Below are 20,931 nucleotides of genomic sequence, written 5' to 3' on the forward strand. Positions count from 1 at the left end.
ATGTGGGAGGAACTATGCAGCCCACCTAATGTGGGGCGAACTGTGCTACGTACTTACGTACTTAAAGGGGTAGTCCACTAATAATATATATAAGTGTGCATAGGAATTTGTTCATAGTTTTTTTTTTTTTTTTTTAAGTGGCCCCCTGTTTAAAAAGTTTGAGGACCCCCTGACTTAGACAGAAAAACTCAATGTGTGTGTGTATATATATATATGTGTGTGTATGTATGTATGTGTGTGTGTGTGTGTGTGTGTGTGTGTATGTATGCATGTATGTATATATGTATGTATGTGTATGTATATATGTGTGTGTATATATATATGTGTGTGTATGTGTGTGTATGTTCCAGCATCACGTCCAAACGGCTAAAGATATTAACATGAAACTTGGCCACATGTTACTTTATATGTCAACAACAAACATAGGATAGGTGATTTAACCCTTACTCACCCCCATTTGCCAGGGGCGGGGTTTATGTTTAAAGTCCCATATAAGTCTATGGGAAATATATGTTACATAGTTACATAGTTACATAGTTAGTATGGTTGAAAAAAGACATACGTCCATCAAGTCCAACCAGGGGATTGAAGGGAAGGATGTAAGGGGATAAGGGAAAGGGATGTAGTTTTATAATTCTGCATAAGCATTAATGTTATTTTGTTCCAGGAATGTATCTAACCCTGCTTTAAAGCTGTTAATTGTTCCTGCTGTGACCAGTTCCTGAGGTAGACCGTTCCATAAATTCACAGTCCTCACGGTAAAGAAGGCGTGCCGCCCCTTTAGACTAAACCTTTTCTTCTCCAGACGGAGGGAGTGCCCCCTCGTCCTTTGGGGGGGTTTAACCTGGAACAGTTTTTCTCCATATTTTTTGTATGGGCCATTTATATACTTATATACGTTTATCATATCCCCCCATCATATCCATGTTACTGCATAACTTCCAAACTGCTGGAGATATTTCTATAATACTTGGTCACATGTTACTTATATGTCCACTTAAAATATAAGATAGTTAATTTAACCCTTAACTACCCCCATTTGTGAGTGTCGGGGTTTTTGTTTAAAGTCCCATTCAAATCAATGGGAAATGTATGTTCTCACATAACTTCTGTACGGCTGGAGATATTTCAATACCTGGTACACATATTACGGGTGGGGATAGGAGGTCGGGATAGGAGGTCAAGATAAGAGGACGGGATATGAGGACGGGATAGGAGAATGGGATAGGAGGACGGGATAGGAGGTCTGGATAGGAGGACGGGAACTGAGGACGGGATAGGAGATCGAGATAGGCGGTTGGGATATGGGGTTGGGATATGAGGAGGGGATATGGGGTGGGGATATGACAACAATATATGAGGATGGGATATGAAGTCAAAAGCTTCCTCCTCTGTTTATTTTCCTCCTCAACAAGGGTTAGGAAGGAAAGACCGGGCAACGCCGGGTAGTAAGCTAGTATATATATATATATATATATATATATATATATATATGTATATATATATATAAACTTGTGCATCAATGTTTTTTGAATCCATACAGGCTTCTTCATCAGGCAGTTTCTTTTTTTTCTTTTTACATTTTATAATTCTTTATCTTCAAATTGTAAGCATACACTTACTACAAAACCATCCCTACGCAGAGGGAAATAAATAAAACAGAGAACGGGAACAAGTTATGGTGAAGGCTGGCAGGGAGTACCGAACGACCTTCGTCGAGAGGTCTATTATAAATTTACACATTGCAAATGCCAAAGGCAAAACCAAGGAAAATCTAGGCAGTTTCTGAAGATCGGTGTAGGGCCGACACTTGGGACCCTCACTGATCATCAAAACAAAGGTCACACGTTTCCTTCAGTGTTTATCCACGCTGTTGTCTAGACATGTAACTACAAAGATAGAAAGAAAAAACGGCGCTCTCTCTCATGTGGTATTGCAGGAACAAGTGGACAGGACCTACCACCTCACCTGTAGTGTTGTACTGACCTGTTGGAATTGTGCAACAGAGCAAGCACAACACTGTGATAGGTATGGGAGGGGGGGGGGGGGAGTAGATATGTGCAGTTTGCAGTTCGATCTCCCCTATCCGTATCACCAAGGGTTCGGAAATATGGAGGCAGGAAGAACAGAAAAAAGTGGGGAATCTGTAGAGCGCTACTGCTAGCAAGGAAGGAACTCGGGACGCCACAGTTGCACAGGACGGTTTGTTGGAATAGAATATTTCGGACGTGTTTTGGTGCTGGTATGCCCCTTCCTCAGGTCCGCAAACAATTAAATAGATGACAGATACACAGAAGGGGCGGCGGCATCACTGGGACAACTCAATGATCACGGTTTGCTAGGGCAACTGTCTTGAAGTATTTGCTGTACTGGCCATGCCACCAATGCTTAGCAAATACTTCAGGACGCATCTATTTAATTGTATGTGGATCTGAGGAAGGCAAGTGCCAGCGCCGAAACGTGTTGTCCAAAATATTTTATTCCAATAAATCGTCCTGTGCAACTGTGGCGTCCCGAGTTCCTCCCTTGCTAGCAGTAGCGCTCTACAGGTTCACCACTTTTTTCTGTTCTTCCTGTCTAGGCAGATTCATTCATTTAAAGGAGGAGGAGCTGCAGTACCAGAAACGGCTGCCTTTACAGATGCAGGACTATGCTGGAGACCCTTCTCCTAGAGCAGTGGTCTCCAAACTGGGGCCCTTTTAGATGTTGCAAAACTACAACTCCCGGGATGCCCGGACAGCCGTTGGCTGTCCGGGCATACCGGGAGTTGTAGTTTTGCAACAATTAGAGGGAAACAGTTTGGTGACCTCTGTCTTAGAGCAATCATTGACACAACACTGAAGACTCTACCTTCTAATAGGAAACAATACACATTGACAAAATGTTTGTTATTGTAATATATAAATATAGTTCTACTGTTGACCTATAGTGCGTAAAGCCTCTACGTGATCCCATACAGTCTATTCAATGCTCTAGAAAATGCCTCCATCCTACTTACCCGCCATGATGATGGCTTCTAAGCAGAAGACTGTAGACTCAACACAAGTGTCTTAGATCTTCTTCTGATCAGACTGTAGACACACAACCTCTCATCCACAACCGAAGCGTAAGTCAGTGACCAATTGTGGGAGGAGATCCTGAAACCTATATCCGTGCCTGTTATTTACATTGATATGTTCTCCTCCTATGCACAATGATTTCGTAGGATTATGAATTACCTGTTCGGCAGGTCCGGTGGAAGTGAAGAAGTAAGGTCATAGAGGGAAGAACCTTAGTACAGATTCTGAATCATACAGAGGAATCTGAAAGGGAGGATCTTCTTCGGTGGAAATTGATACAGTGACAACATTCTATGTTTTCTTACATTTGTTTGTTGGGCTTTTTAAAGGGGTACTCCACTGGAAAACATATTTTTTTTAAATCAACTGATGACAGAAAGTTAAAAAGATTTGTAAACTACTTTTATAATTTTTTTTAATCCTTCCAGTACTTATCAGCTTTCTATATGCTCCACAGGAAGTTCTTTTCTTTTTGAATTTCCTTTCTGTCTGACCACAGTGCTCTCTGCTGACACCTCTGTCCAATTTAGGAACTGTCCAGAGCAGGAGAGGTTTGCTATGGGGATTTGCTCCTACTCTGGACAGTTCCTAAAATGGACAGAGGTGTCAGCAGAGAGCACTGTGGTCAGACAGAAAGGAAATTCAAAAAGAAAAGAACTTCCTGTGGAGCATACAGAAACTGATAAGTACTGGAAGGATTAAGAATTTTTAATAGAAGTAATTTACAAATCTGTTTAACTTTCTGGCACCAGTTGATTTAAAAAAAATAAAAATAAATTAATGATTTCCAGCAGAGTACCCCTTTAAGGAGATCAGCTCGATTTATCAATAACAAACAAGTGAATGTGTCACCTAGATTTTTGGGGTTTAATAATCAGAACCAAATACTGAAACATCCTTTTGTTAAAAATGTTCAGATTATTATTTTTTCTATTTTCTCTAAATGGGCACTATCATTAAAACTAATTTTTGCTATTGCACTCCTTATGGTAAATAAAAAATATTTCTAATGCACTAGATTAAAAAAAAAAAAAAAAAAATTTATATGTGTTTAAAAAAGCTTCCACTATATGTCTCCCTACTTGACTACAACACATTTCCCCTCATCTCTTGCACAGATTTTGGACTCCTGCTGGCCTGGCAGAAGTCCAAAATCAGGAAATTCAGTCTGGAGTGCTGAGGGGGGTTGTGCAGCCTTAGCCAATCATAGATCATCTCTCATTGAACTGCTCTGGGCTGTATGTAGCAGAGTGAGGGAGGAAGTTCTCCCCTGTATGGCTTCAGATGATGTCACCCCTGCTGGGGAACGCCCCCTTCCCGGTCTGTGAATCTGGCTGAGAGGTCCGAGGTCTTATTTCTGAGGCCCCCAACAAACAGCAGGTAAGAGGGCCATGGGGCAGTCCAGAGAAGCTAGGGAGAGAATGAGCAAGATTCTCCCCACTCATTCTACTGACCAGTGGGGATCTCAGCCCTGAGACCCCAACCAAACAAAACTTTTGACATGTCTCTGTGCTATATCAATTTGTCACTATGTCAATGTGTCCTTTTTTTTTACAGTAATATATGCTTTACAGTACCCCCCCCCCCCCATAGACATAGGCACAGTAGACTGGAGTGGACCCTATGCACTTGTAAGGGAGAGTTTTCTTGGCATGCTCTGTGACCTGTGCAGAGGTCATTGCTTGTGTACGTGTGTGTGCAGAATAGATTATCAATGTCTGTTTGGTGGCTTGCCAGGTGCTTGGAGGTGTGAATGGTCACCTCCTAGTCCTATACACTGTTGATTACCAAAGTGTTCCCCCTTGTTGGTTCTAATGACACCAACCACTCAACTAATGGATTCCTTCCATGTTTGTTGAGTGGCTGGTTGAATTCTAAATTCTCACTCCTCTCTTCTCTGCTGTACTGTATCCTCCTCCTCTGCTGTACTGTGCCCCCTCCTCTACTGTACTGTATCCCCCTCCTCTGCTGTACTGTGCCCCCTCCTCTGCTGTACTGTGCCCTCTCCTCTGCTGTACTGTATACCCCTCCTGTGTAATACTGTCTCCCCTCTGCTGTATTATTATCCTCCTCTGTACTGTATTCCATCCTCCTCTGTATAATTGTCCCCCCTCCTCTGCTGTACTGTACCTCCCTCCTCCTGTGTAATACTGTGCCCCCTCCTCTTCTGTACTGCCCCCCTCCTCAGCTGCACTGTACCTCCCTCCTCCTGTGGAATACTGTGCCCCCTCCTCAGCTGTACTGCCCCCCTCCTCAGCTGCACTGTACCTCCCTCCTCCTGTGTAATACTGTGCCCCCTCCTCAGCTGTACTGCCCCCCTCCTCAGCTGCACTGTACCTCCCTCCTCCTGTGTAATACTGTGCCCCCTCCTCAGCTGTACTGCCCCCCTCCTCAGCTGTATTGTACCCCCCTCCTCCTGTGTAATACTGTGCCCCCTCCTCTTCTGTACTGCCCCCCTCCTCAGCTGTACTGTACCCCCCTCATCCTGTGTAATACTGTGCCCCCTCCTCTTCTGTACTGCCCCCCTCCTTAGCTGTACTGTGCCCCCTTCTCTGCTGTACTGCCCCCTCCTCAGCTGTACTGTACCCCCTCCTCCTGTGTAATACTGTGCCCCCTCCTCTTCTGTACTGCCCCCCTCCTCAGCTGTACTGTGCCCCCTTCTCTGCTGTACTGCCCCCTCCTCAGCTGTACTGTGCCCCCTCCTCTTCTGTACTGCCCCCCTCCTCAGCTGTACTGTGCCCCCTTCTCTGCTGTACTGCCCCCTCCTCAGCTGTACTGTACCCCCTCCTGTGTAATACTGTGCCCCCTCCTCTTCTGTACTGCCCCCCTCCTCAGCTGTACTGTACCCCCTCCTGTGTAATACTGTGCCCCCTCTTCTGTACTGCCCCCTCCTCAGCTGTACTGTACCCCCTTCTCTGCTGTACTGCCCCCTCCTCAGCTGTACTGTACCCCCCTCCTCTTCCTGCAGACCAGTGACTTACGTAACCTGTAATGAGCTATTGTCCTGTGGTGAAAACTGCTCATCAGCAAATCTGGTAAAAGTATGTATCTGTGTATAAGTATGTGCATACAGATGTGTGTAATTCTTGTGTATATGTGGTAATGTGCAGGTACCAGAAATAGGGAGAAAGAAAATCACATTGTGTGTAGGGATTGTTAAAGGTGTATTCTCACTTCAGCAGGTTATTACTCATTTACAGGATAGGGGATAACTTGTGGATCAGTGAGGCGCTGACAGCATAGGCCCCCACTTTTCCGGAAACGCAGTAGACTTGTAGCCCCGAATAAACTGAACGGTTTGCGCATGCGTTGCCACCTCTCCATTCACTCTCTATGGGACCAGTTTACTGGTGTCCCCAGCCCTTGGGTCTAATCCCTTGGTTCTTGCTTTGTACATTATATTGCTGCATTATGAGATCATTATTGGAAAACATTGTCATCATCTGATTTAAAGGGGTACAGGTGCCAGAAAGTTAAATAGATTTGTAAATTACTTCTATTTAAAAATCTTAATCCTTCCAGTACTTATCAGCTGCTGTATACTACAGAGGAAGTTGAGTTGGTTTTTGTTGTCTCACCACAGTGCTCTCTGCTGACACCTGTGTCCATGTCAGGAACTGTCCAGAGCAGGAACAAATCCCCATAGCAAACCTCTCCTGCTCTGGACAGTTCCTGACATGGACAGAGGCGGCAGCAGAGAGCACTCCCATAGAGATGAATGAAGGGGGCGCATTTCCACCAGCTGACGTGCTGGGTGAAAAATGTCATTTCCTTGAGCAGAGCTGGGGTCAAGTAGGGGCCCCATACAAAAGAATGTGGGGGATCCCAGCTGGGAGTCCCAGACATCCCAGGATCAGATATTTATCCCCAAACTGCAGATAGGAAATACATTTCTTACCACTGGACATCTTTTTTTAATCTTATTAATTCATTGGTTTAACCAATGGATCCTCTACATAAGATCAACTAGAGGATCATTTGAATATGGAAAAAACTCATGGAAGGTTTTGCTATAACCAGCTGCCCCACCAGACAGCTGTTTTACAGTTATTTTTAGTATTAAAGGGGTACTCCGCTGCTAGTCATCTTATCCCCTATACAACAGATAGGGGATAAGATGTCTGATCGCAGGGGCCCCCAGCACCCTGTTCTAAACAAATGCCGGGTTCCTGTGGCAGTCGTTGTGACGTCACGGCTACGCCTCTCACGTCACGCCCCCTCCATTCATGTCTATGGGAGGGGGGCGGTGTCGGTAGACACGCCCCTCCCATAGACATGCATGGAGGGGGCGAGGTGTGACATCACGAGGGGGCGTGATCGTGACGTCATTATCATGACCTCCGGGTCCCAGTGTTCTGAACAAAAAGTTCAGAACGCTGGAGCATCGGAGTACCCCTTTAAGGGACAGAACTACTATTCCATGGAGCCAGCATTAGCATGTGAATTAGGGTCTACCAGCATATATCATCTGGGTCTACCTGGCTGTACAGCCTTATGAGGAGAATGAATTTGTGAAATGATCAAATGGTCATGATCAAAAGTGTCTAGACACTTGAATCTAGTGTCTAAAACTTTTTTTCCTTCTTTCACTTAGTGTTCTCCACATGAATGTGTCTAATCCTAGGACACTTAGGAACTGATGATACCGAGAATTCTCTTTAGTTCTGAATATGGGTCAGTTGTATGTGTGGGCTATATATGTTATATATGGGTGACCAGGGTTCTAATCCTACTCTCCAATTTTTTAATTTGTTACAAGGTAATTCTTTTTTTTATATCACAACCGACTCTCCTCATTCTTAATAATGACATTAAAAATCTTTTTTTTCTTCTTTCACCAGTGATTGGCTTAGGGGGTAAAGAGATAGGAGAACCAGATGATGCAGTTGAGGTTCTGTAGGCCCTGGTCAAGTCCTGGGACTGAAGCTCAAGGTTCCTGTTCAAGTTGGCATTGTAGATAACTAAAAATGTGCCCAATTGTTAACACTTAGGCAATTTTTTTTATTCAAAAATGTTTCACTATAAATGGCTTTTCCCCCAGCATCTCCATTAAGGATTTCTCACTACAGTTGAGACATAAGTGACTTTAGGAGGCTTGAACCCTATATTCCATTATAGAAGGCAGAGTAGATGCTGTCCAAGCTATCATGTTACCTATGGAAAGGATATACATTTTGGTATAGATGACATTTAGATTAGATCATCAAGAAACATACATTCCATATGTCATGCTGCCTGTGTTGTTTACTGCCAGGATGTTAGCTCAGTAGTTGTGTGCTCTGCCTCTCATGCTGGAGACCCAGGTTCAAATCTCCTCGCGCTTGTTTTCTGCCTATAGGAAAACCACCTAAAGTGTCTCGATTCTCCCCATATATTATATGTGGATGACCAGGGTTGTTATTCTGCTCTCTCATTTGTATACATTTCTGACAGGCAGAAAGATGGTTTGGCAGGTGTCTGCTCTGTCTCACATGCTGTAGACCCAGGATCAAATCTCCTCTATTCCTTCCAATCTATTCTCTTTTCTAAAATTGCTTACTAAGCTATGGCTTGTAGGTAAGACGTCCACACCATAATTGTAAAGTTCCTGGTTGAGCTCTTGATATCATCTCCTCAGAGTAATTTCCTCACATTGCTCTCAGCTCGGGATGCCTAAGGCTACATAAATAACCTGCATTTTTGGAAACTGTGGTCTATTAGGAGCCTTCTTTTAGAATCTAAATGTCTTGTTTACCAAATTGTCTGTTCTATTAATGGGCAGCATGATAGCTCAGGGGATATCTGCTCTGCCTCTCATGCTGGAGACCCAGGTTCAAATCTTCTAAGGTCACTTTATCACTTGAATCTCAGCTGTAGAATAAGCCCTACAGCTGAGAATTCAAAGAGAGTGAAAAATTGTATATTTTGTTATAACCAGCTGCCCCACCAGACAGCTGGTTTATGTATACTAATTGGAGTCCCACATAATAGGGACTTTGAGCTCCTATACCACAGAGCCAGCACTGGGATGTGAACCAGGGTCTACCAGCATCTATTATCCAGTTATCCCTGGCACTTTACCCCCTCAGCCAGCTCCTGCTCTGAGAAATAAGTGAAGATTTGTTCATGTCATCATCGAGATAGAAGAGATGATAGAAGAGAATGATTCACAAGGTTGAGGTCAAAATAAATAAATGAGCAAACAGGACTAGAACCCTGGTCACCCACATATAATGTATTCAGACATTGCATTGACCTACACACAGGACTGGAAGCTTTGGAGGATACTTCTCAGTGTCATCAGTCAAATTACTGAAGAGTCATCACAACCCCTTCTCTTCCATATTGATAATGACATTAAGAAACTTTCACTTACTTGTCCAAGCAAGAGCTGGCTGAGTGGGTTAAGAGCCAGGTAGACCCAGCTTAGATGCTGGAGATCCTGGTTCATATCCTGGGATAAGTTATAGATTCTTAAGGTCCCTATTGTTGTGTGGACTCAAAGTTCTATACATTACAGAAAGCAGTGCTTTAAGAAAACACTCAGCTTGTTTTTAGCTTAGTACTGTATAAAGACTCTTCAACATAATGTATACAGAGATTCAAGTTGCCTCAGGAGGTTTTCCTATAGGCAGAACACAAGCACTAGGAGACTTGAACTCAGGTCTCCAGCATGAGAGGCAGAGCACATACCCACTGAGCTATCATGCCACCCTTTAGCTGGCTAAATATTGTATTCTTCTTCAGGGCTGAAATATATGGCTCTTGAGACTATAAGCTAAATGTCATGTTTACCAAAATGTGTGGAGTGTTACTGAGCAGTGTGGTGGCTTAGAGGGATAGCTGCTGTGTCTCTAATGGTGGAGACCAAGGTTCAAGTCCCCTCAGAGCAATAGGAAATTCTCTGAGCTGAGGATGGAAGCCTTCTAAGGGTACATGTAGTGCAGCTATAGTAAATTAGTGGGTATTTAGTAAGTATATGGACTAGGGGTGAGAGGTTTTCAAAATTTTGCCTAAGTGTGAACACTTAGGCAAATCATTAATTTATGTATAGTATGGCCCTGAACACAAGAAGGACCTTGATCTTCTATAGCATATTGCCAGGACTTGAACCAGGGACTCCAGCAACTCAACTGTGTCCTCTGGTTGTCCTGGCTCTTTACCCTCTGAGCCAACTCTTGCTCTGAGATACATGTGAAGGTTTCTCAGTGTCATTATCGGGATGGAAACAAGGTCTAAATAAATGGATTACTTGGAACAAATGGGAGAGTGGGATTAGAACCCTGGTCACCCATGTAAGTGTACAGGGACTCATTCCACTGACCTACAGCCATTACTGGGCATGACATGTGATACTTCTCAGTGTTCTCAGTCAAAAATAATAGAAGCATTTCATATGAGTAAATAAAAATGTCCTAAGAGTAGACAAATAATGTGTGTGGTGTTTTTGACCTTGTGAATCTTTCTCTTTCATCTCAATAATGACACTGCCCTAGTAAGGTGGTGCTTTATAAATCAGGTAATTTTTAATCTTAGACAGCTGGATTATAGTTATGTATAGTACTTGGAGTCCCACCTAACAGGGACATTGAGCTCCTATACCACAGAGCCAGCACTGAGATGTGAACCAGGGTCTACCACCATATTTTATCTGGTTCTTCCTGGCTCTTTGCCCTCTAAGCCAGATCTTGCTCTGAAATCTAAGTGGAGGTTTTTTGATGTCATTATCGAGATTAAAGAGAATGATTCATAAAGCAGGGGTGAATGAGAGAATAGGATTAGAACCTTTTTGTTTTTTTTTTAAGATTATTGTATCAAGAATTTTCAACTATAAAGGCTTTATCTACAGCCAAGATTAAACAAATTTTAAGAAACTTGAACCCAGGTCTCAAGCATGAGAGGTAGAGCAGATATCCACCAAGCTACCACACTACCTGCTAACAGGCCTGAACATTATGGTAAACATGAAATCTAAATGTCATGTTTACCATACTGTCTATTGTTATCGGGCAGCAGGGTAGCTGATTTGCCTCTCATGGTGGACATCTAGATTCACATATCAGTTGTAGAAAAAGCATGTTTGGTCAAAACCATGAGATCCTATTCTATTAGATTAGATTTGATCCAGGGACTCCACCACCTAAGCTGGATCTCCAGTCTTTTTTACCACCTAAGCCAACTCACGTTCATACAAATAAATGAATGTTTCCCAATGTCATCATCGAGATAGAGGAGAACCGGTTGTCCGAAAACAACTCCCAGCATGTCCCCATTATTGTTAAGTTGGTACTCTGGCCCTAAGACATCCTATCCCCTATCCAAAGTATAGGGGATAAGAGGTCTGATCACGGGGGTCCCGCCGCTGGGGACCCTGTCAATCTTGCATTCAACACCCACCTCTTTGAGCTGCACGCCGTGCTGCCAGCTCACAAACTGCCGGGTACCGACCACAGGGCTGGAGTATCATGACATCACGCGCTGCCCCCGTGTGACGGCCATCACGCCCCCTTGCATAGCGGGGGCGGGGGGAGGGGATGACGTCACATGGGGGCGGAGTCGTGCTGAATGCAAGATTGCGGGATGAGATGTCTTAGGGCCAGAGTACCCCTTTAAAGTTCAACTGCAGCGACATTACAATGTTTGATCGCGGGGAGTCCGACCGCTGGGCCCCCCCCAATCTCCCTAACAGGGCGCCGCCATAAGCGCTCATGGTGAGCGCTAAGGCGTGTAGAGTCGACCTAGAGGTCGACGGTGATGCCCCGTCTCCTCCCCGTCCCCATACAGTTCTATGGGGGATGCAGGGAGGCACGAATGCTGCCTCCCCGCCTCTCCCATAGAGATGTATGGAGGAGGCGTGCCGGCCGCAACGTCACGCTGCGGCTGGCACACCCCCTGCACGGGAGAGCCGCGGCCCCGTACAGGAGATCACAGGGGGTCCCAGCGTTCGGACCCCCCGCGATCAAACACTTATCCCCTATCTTGAGGATAGGGGATAAGTGTTTGTAACGCTGCAGATGTCCTTTAAGGCCATACTGGAAGCAAAATTTTCATATGATACAAACTATGATTGCCCCACAGTAGAGGTTACACTGAGCTCTACTGAGCTCGATTCTGGTTCCATATTTATTAACTGTGCTTGGTTTTAGTTCCGTATATTTGTTCTGGGTTTGTTTCTGGGGAGCATTCGGAGAAGTCCTCACTTGTAGTTACTGAATGCAACTGTACTTCACCTGTGTAGAACATCGATGGGTCACTTAAATAAAGACAGTCTGCCAATGGGGGGCAAGCTGAATGCTTATCCGACCTTCAGCTTTGGCAACAGTGCTTGAGATCATTTCAATTATTTTATAGTTCTATTTCTATAGGTCGGATTTGTGTTACATTGCTTGATAAAGAAAAACAATCAGCCATATTTTATTTCCACTGTAATTTAGGAAACACATTTAATTTTCTTCAAGCAGGACAGGCAATAGGCAGATACAATCATGATAATAAATAATAATATATAAATAACATTTTTTGCACAGAATCTATACCTCAGTGTCTATACAGTTATTGAACACGTTACAGAACATTAAAGGGAGTATTTCTTTTCTTAAAAATAGGTGATAATGACTATACACACAAGGCTTTCCGGCGGCAGCCCTATGCGTGTAGTGAGTTTTGGAGGCGGGGCCGTGTGCCGGTGTGACTGTGACGTGTGGCTACACCTCCAAAACTCACTACACACAGGGCTGCCGGCGGAAAGCCTTGTGTGTATAGTGAGCGAGAAATATGCAGCGTATTTCCCGCTGCTAATTTTGCGCAGCGTGAAATACGCTGCGTATACGCCAGGTGGGGACGCCCCCTTAAGAGAAATGTCCATGCCGCTATGCAAAATTCTATGCCAAACTCATCTTTCAGCAGACTATCTCCCCAAGAACCAAAGGATCAGGCACATAACATCCAACATGTCCAATCCTTGTCCCTCAACATCTGATGTTTTTGAATAATCAGGAGGTTTCCCGCTTACGATGAAATCAACAAGTTTTGTCAACATAACCAGTGATGAGCGGCAGCGGCCATATTCGAAATCGCGAAATTTCGCGAGTGTATGGATGAATATTTGCTATGTTCGTTCTCTTTTTTTATTTTATGTGAAAATTCTTAATGAAATTCACATTTTATTTTTCAACTAAAAGAAGGGAGGGATCAGTGTCCAGTCTGGAAGTAACGATAGTTGCATAATTTTGCATAAAAATTAGCATTAACAAAAAAACCTAATATTCGTCATTACAAATATATATCACTATATTGTAAATATTCGCGAAATCGCGAAGTGCTGATATTAGTGGTAAAAATTCGCATTTCGAATATTCACGCTCAACACTAAACCTAACATATCATAGATAAAACAAAACCCAATGAGAACCTCCATTGTCATGCACTGCCCAGCATCATCTCCAAACAACCTCCTAGGGATTTCTGGATGCATATACCAAGACCAGCCAAAGGCCAAGTGGGTAAAAGTGCAATAGAAACTTTAATTGCACATGTACAACGCATTTCTGGGCTTCTCTGGCCCCTTCGTTTGATACCTGATGAAGGAACCATAGCGGCCCAGAAACGTGTTATTTTTGCTGTTTGAGAGCATTTCAATAGTTGTGCACTGACCGAGTTGCCAGCAACTTGTACACACAGTAGTGTGCTCAGATTTGTGGTTTATATTTTTCGACTTTAGGTACAGCAGAGAATCATTTTTTCCCCCCAGAGAATTTAGAAAACCAAAGTAAGAACCCCCTGTTATTGTGCAACACACTGCATCAAATATAAATATTCCTCAAACAAACTCCTAGGGATATCTGGGTGCATACCAAGACCAGTCTATGGCCAATTGGTTAACAGTGCAACAGAAACTTCATTTACACATGTCCAACGTGTTTCTGGGGTGCTCCAGTCTCTTCGTCAGGTACCCGATAAAGGGACCGTAGCTTCCCAGAAATGTACCTATCCTTCATCAGATCTTGCAATTTCATCTCAATAGGGAAACTAAAAAAAAAAAAAAGCCGCCTCTAGGCACCTCTGGCAAAGACTCCTAGTAGGTTGGCTATCAATCTGCCCTATAATTTTTGTTCACCTTCATACAAGTAAGGATCAATATTCGAATGTGCTTGGCCAGCTTTACTGGTGGTTGGATCCAGTTGTAGATCCTGAAGTCCTTGTAGATAGTATGATGGTCTCCATTCCAACAGAAAAAAAAAATGCCACAAATACAACAATATAGAAAATACATTGTAGTAAATGAAAAAATATATAAACCGACCTGTAAAATTCCACAGTTTCCTCAATAATTATCAAAAACTCATAGGAAAAAGTTCCCTTTCGGGGTAGATACTTCATATTAGCAAGGAAAGAACCGGCATGAGCATTTTACGGCATTCCCTGGGATGACCTCGGTAGTCCCTTATTGCTATCCATCCGTATACAAGTGCAAAGAATAAGAGATGTCCACGGAATAACTAATAAGCTAATAATACTGTATAGGAAACAATTAAGTATTGTAACACTTTGCAGTAGAGCCTCATACATGTGGTAGGGGGAAACATGCGGAGTTGTACTTTATATGCTTTGTACACTATATGTTTTACCCTATCAGTGACTTGCCGTGTACATCACTGGGAGGTGGTAGATTTTAGCTATTGAGGCCTTCAGGAGGGTCAACCACTTTGGTACTTACTTACAATGGACATTAAGTCACCGATACTAGGCAACCGCAAAGATATTTTATTATAAAACGTTCATTTTCCGTAAATCGAGGGCCCTAATATTGTACATATATAAATACACAAACACCATGGGTAATATGGTCGCCAGGTTGTTGGCGGCCGGTTACCAGGATTCCACATTCAGTACTTGGTATCCTTTCACGGAAAAGTGTTTGCACTTGAAGTTCACTATAAGTTGCCTTGTGCCCGTCCTGTAGGGCGTTATTTCCACCTTGAATCTGATCTTCTCTTTCGGTTTCAAGTAGGGCACTCTGTGAATGACAGGAAATATTATCGGTGACCACCATGGTACTACTGGAACATAAATGTCATGGGAAGAGAAGAGTGGTGTACGCAAACGAGAGGAAACCCCCATAGCTAGGATAGAAATGAGGGCCTTTATAGGTGCTGCCTGACACCAATACCCCCCGAACTACCATCTAAGTAACAAAAACTACTGGGTCTAAGTAGCAAAGCAATAAGAAAACTCGTACGGCACTGCGGTGATTCAGGAGATCTCATGTATGGGCTTAGATGGTTCTTGCAATCAGATGATGGCGGCACTCTGTTTATAGGGATTCTCCACTGCCATGCCTTCCGGAGCTCCGCTCGCAGCGTCCGGAAGTTTATTACTCCGAACGCTGTGTGCGGGCTTCCGTGTTCGAGGGCGCCCCCTCGCGCCCCCTTCCCATAGACTTTCGTTGAGGGGGCAGGCGTGACGTCACGAGGGGGCGGAATAAAAGCGTGAAGATGGACCTTGGTGAGTGGCTTTTTCTTCTCATGAATAAGACTACTGGGTCTCACCACCCATTACAATGACCATAGAGAATGGACCCAACTATCAGCTGCTGTATCCTCCAGAGGAAGTTGTGTAGTTCTTTCCAGTCTGACCACAGTGCTCTCTGCTGACACCTCTGTCCATGTCAGGAACTGTCCAGAGTAGAAGCAAATTCCCATAGCAAACCTATCCTGCTCTGGACAGTTCCTGACATGGGCAGAGGTGTCAGCAGAGAGCACTGTGGTCAGACTGGAAAGAACTACACAACTTCCTGTGGAGCATATAGCAGCTGATGAGTACTGGAAGGATTAAGATTTTTATATAGTAGTCATTTTCAAATCTGTATAACTTTCTGGCACCAGTTGGTTTGAAAACATTTTGTTTTCCACTGGAGTACCTCTTTAAGTCTTACTAATGGTCTGTTTTAGAGATGAGCAACTCAGTCAGAAATTCACTAAAAACTAATTGGATTTGTGACCTGGCTAGTTTACCATTCTATTTCTGTGTCCTTGTAAACCTCCTGTTTTCCTGACGTGTACTGTATTTGTTTTTTTTGACTCTGCACGTTAGTTTAGTGAAGGTACCTACTATAAGTTGTGGAATTGTAGCCTAGGGCGATTATGCAAGTAGGCAAGGGGTTCTGGGTGAGCTTAGGGTGCACTATTCCCTGCCCTACACAACATAAAGCACTTACTACAATTTCTGGGCCCGGTTCAACCGCTCAGTGTACTGTACAGGAGCAGGGATGCCTGTCTTTGACAGGAGTCCCTGCTCCTGTACATATTTTGCGTGGGCAATCGCAGGACACTTTTGAATCGGAACCAGACAAATTCACTGAATCAGACCCCAAACCTGGGGAGATTACTTCATCTCTAGTCTATTTTGGTGTATTAAATGGAAAACCTTCAAAAGTAGGGGCATCAGGTGTTGTGTGCCCGGTGTTACCCATAACAATTCCTTGAATTCAGTGTCTATTACAGTGTTATCATGTACAATTATAATAATCAAGATGCAATTAAAGGAGATTATTTAATCTCTAGACTTGGGTGCAGTTCTGCGTCGTGGCCTTGGGTGTCAAACAACCTGTCCTACCAGTATGGGGGATGTTTCGTAAGCTTCTCCCAACAGAATGACTAGTTTATTTTCCGGGGAAAGGAGCTAGAACAGGGTGACTGTAGTTTTGTATCATTATCATTTTATTAGTTTTATATATATAAGTATTTCATACGTTTATCACCACTTCCCCATTGGGCCTATATTGCATTCTCTGTGGCACAAATGAGATAGTAAGACCATATCCCTTAAAGGGGTACTCCGGTGGAAAACTTTTTTTTTTTTTTTTTTATCAACTGGTGCCAGAAAGTTAAACAGATTTGTAAATTACTTCTATAAAAGAATCTTAATCCTTCCAGTACTTATTAGCTTGTGTATACTACAGAGGAAATTATTTTCTTTTTTGAACACAGTGCTCTCTGCTGACATCTCTGTCCATTTTAGGAACTGTCCAGAACAGCATATGTTTTCTATGGGGATTTTCCTCCTACTCTGGACAGTTCTTAAAATGGACAGAGATGTCAGCAGAGAGCACTGCGGTCATGATGTCAGCAGAGAGCTCTGTGTTCCAAAAAGAAAAAGAATTTCCTCTGTAATATTCAGTAGCTAATAAGTACTGGAAGGATTGAGATTTTTTAATAGAAGTAATTTACAAATCTGTTTAACTTTCTGGCACCAGTTGATAAAAAAAATGTTTTCCACCGAAGTACCCCTTTAAAAGGTGTACTCCGCCCCTAGACATCTTATACCCTATCCAAAGGATAGGGGATAAGATGTCTGATCGCATGGGTTTCCTTGCTGCACCCGGCGTTTGTTTGGAGCGTTGGGTGCAGCGCCGGAGGCTCGTAATGTCATGGCCACGCCCCCTCAATGCAAGTCTATGGGAGGGGGCGTGACGGCAGTCACGCCCCCTCCCATAGACTTGCATTGAGGGGGCGGGGCCATGACGTTACGATCCTCCGCCCCGCATCGCCAGTCATCCGGCATGGAACAAAGTTTGCTCCATGTACTAGGTGTCTGGGGTGCCGCAGCCAAGATTGCGGGGGTCCCCAGAGTACCCCTTTAAGACCGTGTCCCGTAGAGATGGATGTTCATGGATGGGTTGGTGGTCATACTCACACTGTAGAAAGCTGTCTATCAATAAGGCCGCTGCCTTCCACCACCAGGGCGCAGTCTTGGATGGCGATATCAAGCGGGTTTTGGAACCTAATCTCCAGAGCCATGGTCCTGTGCAGCAGAGCTTTACTAAGAGGCTGGAATAGAAACAAGAAATAGCAAAAAATAAATAAATAAATAATAAAAAAGAAAAGCATTAGACGTGAGATGCAATCTCGATGTAAACAGGTAAATGATCCACATGTAAAATGAAGATATAGGATAAGTCTGATGAGATTCATGAGGCCTGGCCGGTTGCCTGACTTTGTTTTATAATAGAGATGAATGACTTAGTGGGTGGCAACTATATATCCAAGACTCTGTCTATGTGATTATGCGGTATTATTGCTCAATTGTTTTCTTTTTGTTATTTATGTGCCATAGGTCACATACCGACTCCTAATAAGATAACCCATTAACCCATGCTTCCTCCAACTTTCCTCTTTTGGCCGTGTTTACCAACCAGGGTACCCTGGTTGGAAAAAACTGGTCTATGGGATGTGTGTAAACCACCAAATTCACCAAAAATGACTCCTTACCCCAGAACAACAAAAAAAAAAAAAAATTAAGTCTTGGCCACTAGGTGTCTCACTTTCCTGCAATCTACTGTCCACTGCCTATCGCTTGGTTCAACATGTCTCTAGTAATATTATGAAACAACAGATAGCTTTAAAGGGGTACTCCGCCCCTAGACATCTTATCTCCTATCCAAAGGGAATAATCCCAGTTGAGGCACCCCAGAAATCTGGTGCGCGGAGCAGGACAGAGGCTCGTGATGTCATGGTCATGCCCCATTTGTGACGTCACGGCCAAACTCCCTCAATGCAAGTCTATGGGAGGGGGCGTGACGGCCGTCACGCCCCCTCCCATAGACTTACATTGAGGGGGCTTGGCCGTTGCGTCACGAGCCTCCGGCGCTGCACTCGACGCTCTAAACGAACGCTGGGTGCAGCAGGGAGATCAGACATCTTATTCCTTATCCTTTTCATAGGGGATAAGATGTCTAGGAGCTGAGTGTCCCTTTAAAGGGGTACTCCCCTGGAAAAAAAAAATGTCATCAACTGGTGCCAGAAAGTTTAACAGATTTGTAAATTACTTATATTTAAAAATCGTAATCCTTCTAGTACTTATCAGCTTCTGTTTGCACCACAGGAAGTTATTTTCTTGTTTCATTTCCTTTTTGCCTGACCACAGTGCTCTCTGCTGACACCGCTGTTCATTTTAGGAACTGTCCAGAGTAGGAGCAAATCCCCATAGCAAAACTCTCCTGCTCTGGACAGTTCCTGACATGGACAGAGGTGTCAGCAGAGAGCACTGTGGTGAGACTGAAAAGGAAATTCAAAAAGAAAAGAACTTCCTGTGGAGCAAATAGAAGCTGATAAGTACTAGAAGGATTAAAAATTGTAAATTCAAGTAATTTACAAATCTGTTTAACTTTCTGGCACCAGTTGATTTAAAAAAAAAAAAAAGTTTTCCAGGGGAGTACCCCTTTAAGTATGGACAACGTGAAACAACCTAGATTTTTATTTGTACTTATTAGAACCAGAATGGGTATAGACATAATCATAGCGACCCACAGAATAAATATATCATCATTTTTACTGTACAGTGAACGCCATTAAACAAAAAATATAGAAAAAAGAGAAATTTTCCAATTTTTCATAATATTATGAAATTTTTCACAAAACTTGCCACATGTGTCAACAAAAATTCACCAAAATATATCACAAAAAAAAAAAGCAGTCTCAGAATTACTTTACCACTTAAAGACAGGTTAGATTTGACAAAAATTGGTCCGGTCACTGTCACTTTTTGTGGGTCACACTGGCGATCACATGACTCAGTTACAAAAAAGGAAATGTATACTGCAGATGGCGCTGTAGGACGAGCGATGGTGAGTGTGCACGTTATGGACAAAAAGAAAAAAGAAAAGAAAGAAACCTGGAGGAGTGCTTCTTTAAATACTTTGCAGCTTGAAACAACTTACCCGACTGGCATATTCAGTAGTTGTCTTAAAGGGGTACTCCGGTGGCAAACTTTTTTTTTTTAAATCAACTGGTGCCAACAAAATTAAACAGATTTGTAAATTACTTCTATTAAAAAATCTTATTAGCTGCTGAATACTACAGAGGAAATTCTTTTCTTTTTGGATTTATTTTTTGTCTGACCACAGTGCTCTCTGCTGACACCTCTGTCCGTGTCAGGAACTGTCCAGGCTAAAAGCAGTAAAAAATTCCCCTCTAGGCGCAAGACACTCTCCGAATGGAATCAAGTAGAATGATGTATTTTAAATTAGAATTTTTTCATTTATTTAAAACCAATTACGCGTTTCGGGTATGCACCCTTCCTCAGATCATGTGGCATCTCATTTGATGTCAATCTGAGGAAGGGTGTATACCCGAAACGCATCATTGGTTTTAAATTAATTAAAAAAATTCTAATTTCAAATACATCATTCTACTTGATTCCATTCGGAGAGTGTCTTGCGCCTAGAGGGGAATTTTTTACTGCTTTTAGCCTACTACCCGTCGACGGACGCCAGCCCTTATCCACCTTCCCTCGCCTTCGCAACTCCTCCAGGGAATCTACAGAACGTTTGTACCCATTGCTTTGGGTTATATGCGCATATTCTTTGTGCTCCAGGTGAGCACATACCATCCACTCCTTCTATCTGAATTATCTGGGATAATGCGCTAGGCGCCTCGTGTAGTCTCCCTTTTTCTTTCCTTGATCTAGGAACTGTCCAAAGCAGAAGAAAATCCCATAGTAAACCTATGCTGCTCTGGACAGTTCCTAAAATGGACAGAGGTGTCAGCAGAGAGCACTGTGGTCAGACAGAAAAGAAATCCAAAAAGAAAAGAATTTCCTCTGTAGTATTCAGCAGCTAATAAGTACTGGAAGGATTAAGATTTTTTAATGGAAGTCATTTACAAATCTGTTTAACTTTTTGGTACCAAAGGATAGGGGATAAGATGTCTGATCGCAGGGGTCCCCCGGGATGTCCCGCAGCACCTGGCGTTCATGACCACGCCCCTCGTGAAGACACTCCCCCTCCATTCATGTCTATGGGAGGGGGCGTGTCGGATGACACGCCCCCTCCCATAGACATGAATGGAGGGGATGCAGAGTGACATCACGAGGGGGCGCGGCCGTGACGTCACAA

The 20,931-nt window shown here is 43.4% G+C and overlaps 2 protein-coding genes across 15 annotated transcripts in view; one reads left to right on the forward strand and one right to left on the reverse strand.

The window, feature by feature from the left end:
- The window catches only part of LOC130297684 (protein-glutamine gamma-glutamyltransferase E-like), a 229,414-nt gene that overhangs the window by 53,971 nt on the left and 154,512 nt on the right, over positions 1 to 20,931 (forward strand). The gene's annotated exons all lie outside the window — the stretch shown is intronic.
- The window catches only part of LOC130297683 (protein-glutamine gamma-glutamyltransferase 6-like), a 97,594-nt gene continuing 91,461 nt past the window's right edge, over positions 14,799 to 20,931 (reverse strand). The window contains exons 12-13 of the mRNA XM_056550401.1: positions 17,733 to 17,866; positions 14,799 to 15,054 (exon numbers count right to left, since the gene is read on the reverse strand). Coding sequence (XP_056406376.1) covers positions 14,907 to 15,054; positions 17,733 to 17,866 — 282 coding nt within the window. The 3' untranslated portion in view covers positions 14,799 to 14,906. The remainder of the gene's footprint in view (positions 15,055 to 17,732; positions 17,867 to 20,931) is intronic.

The sequence above is a fragment of the Hyla sarda genome, chromosome 13 (genome assembly GCF_029499605.1).
Source record: "Hyla sarda isolate aHylSar1 chromosome 13, aHylSar1.hap1, whole genome shotgun sequence".
NCBI lineage: Eukaryota > Metazoa > Chordata > Amphibia > Anura > Hylidae > Hyla > Hyla sarda.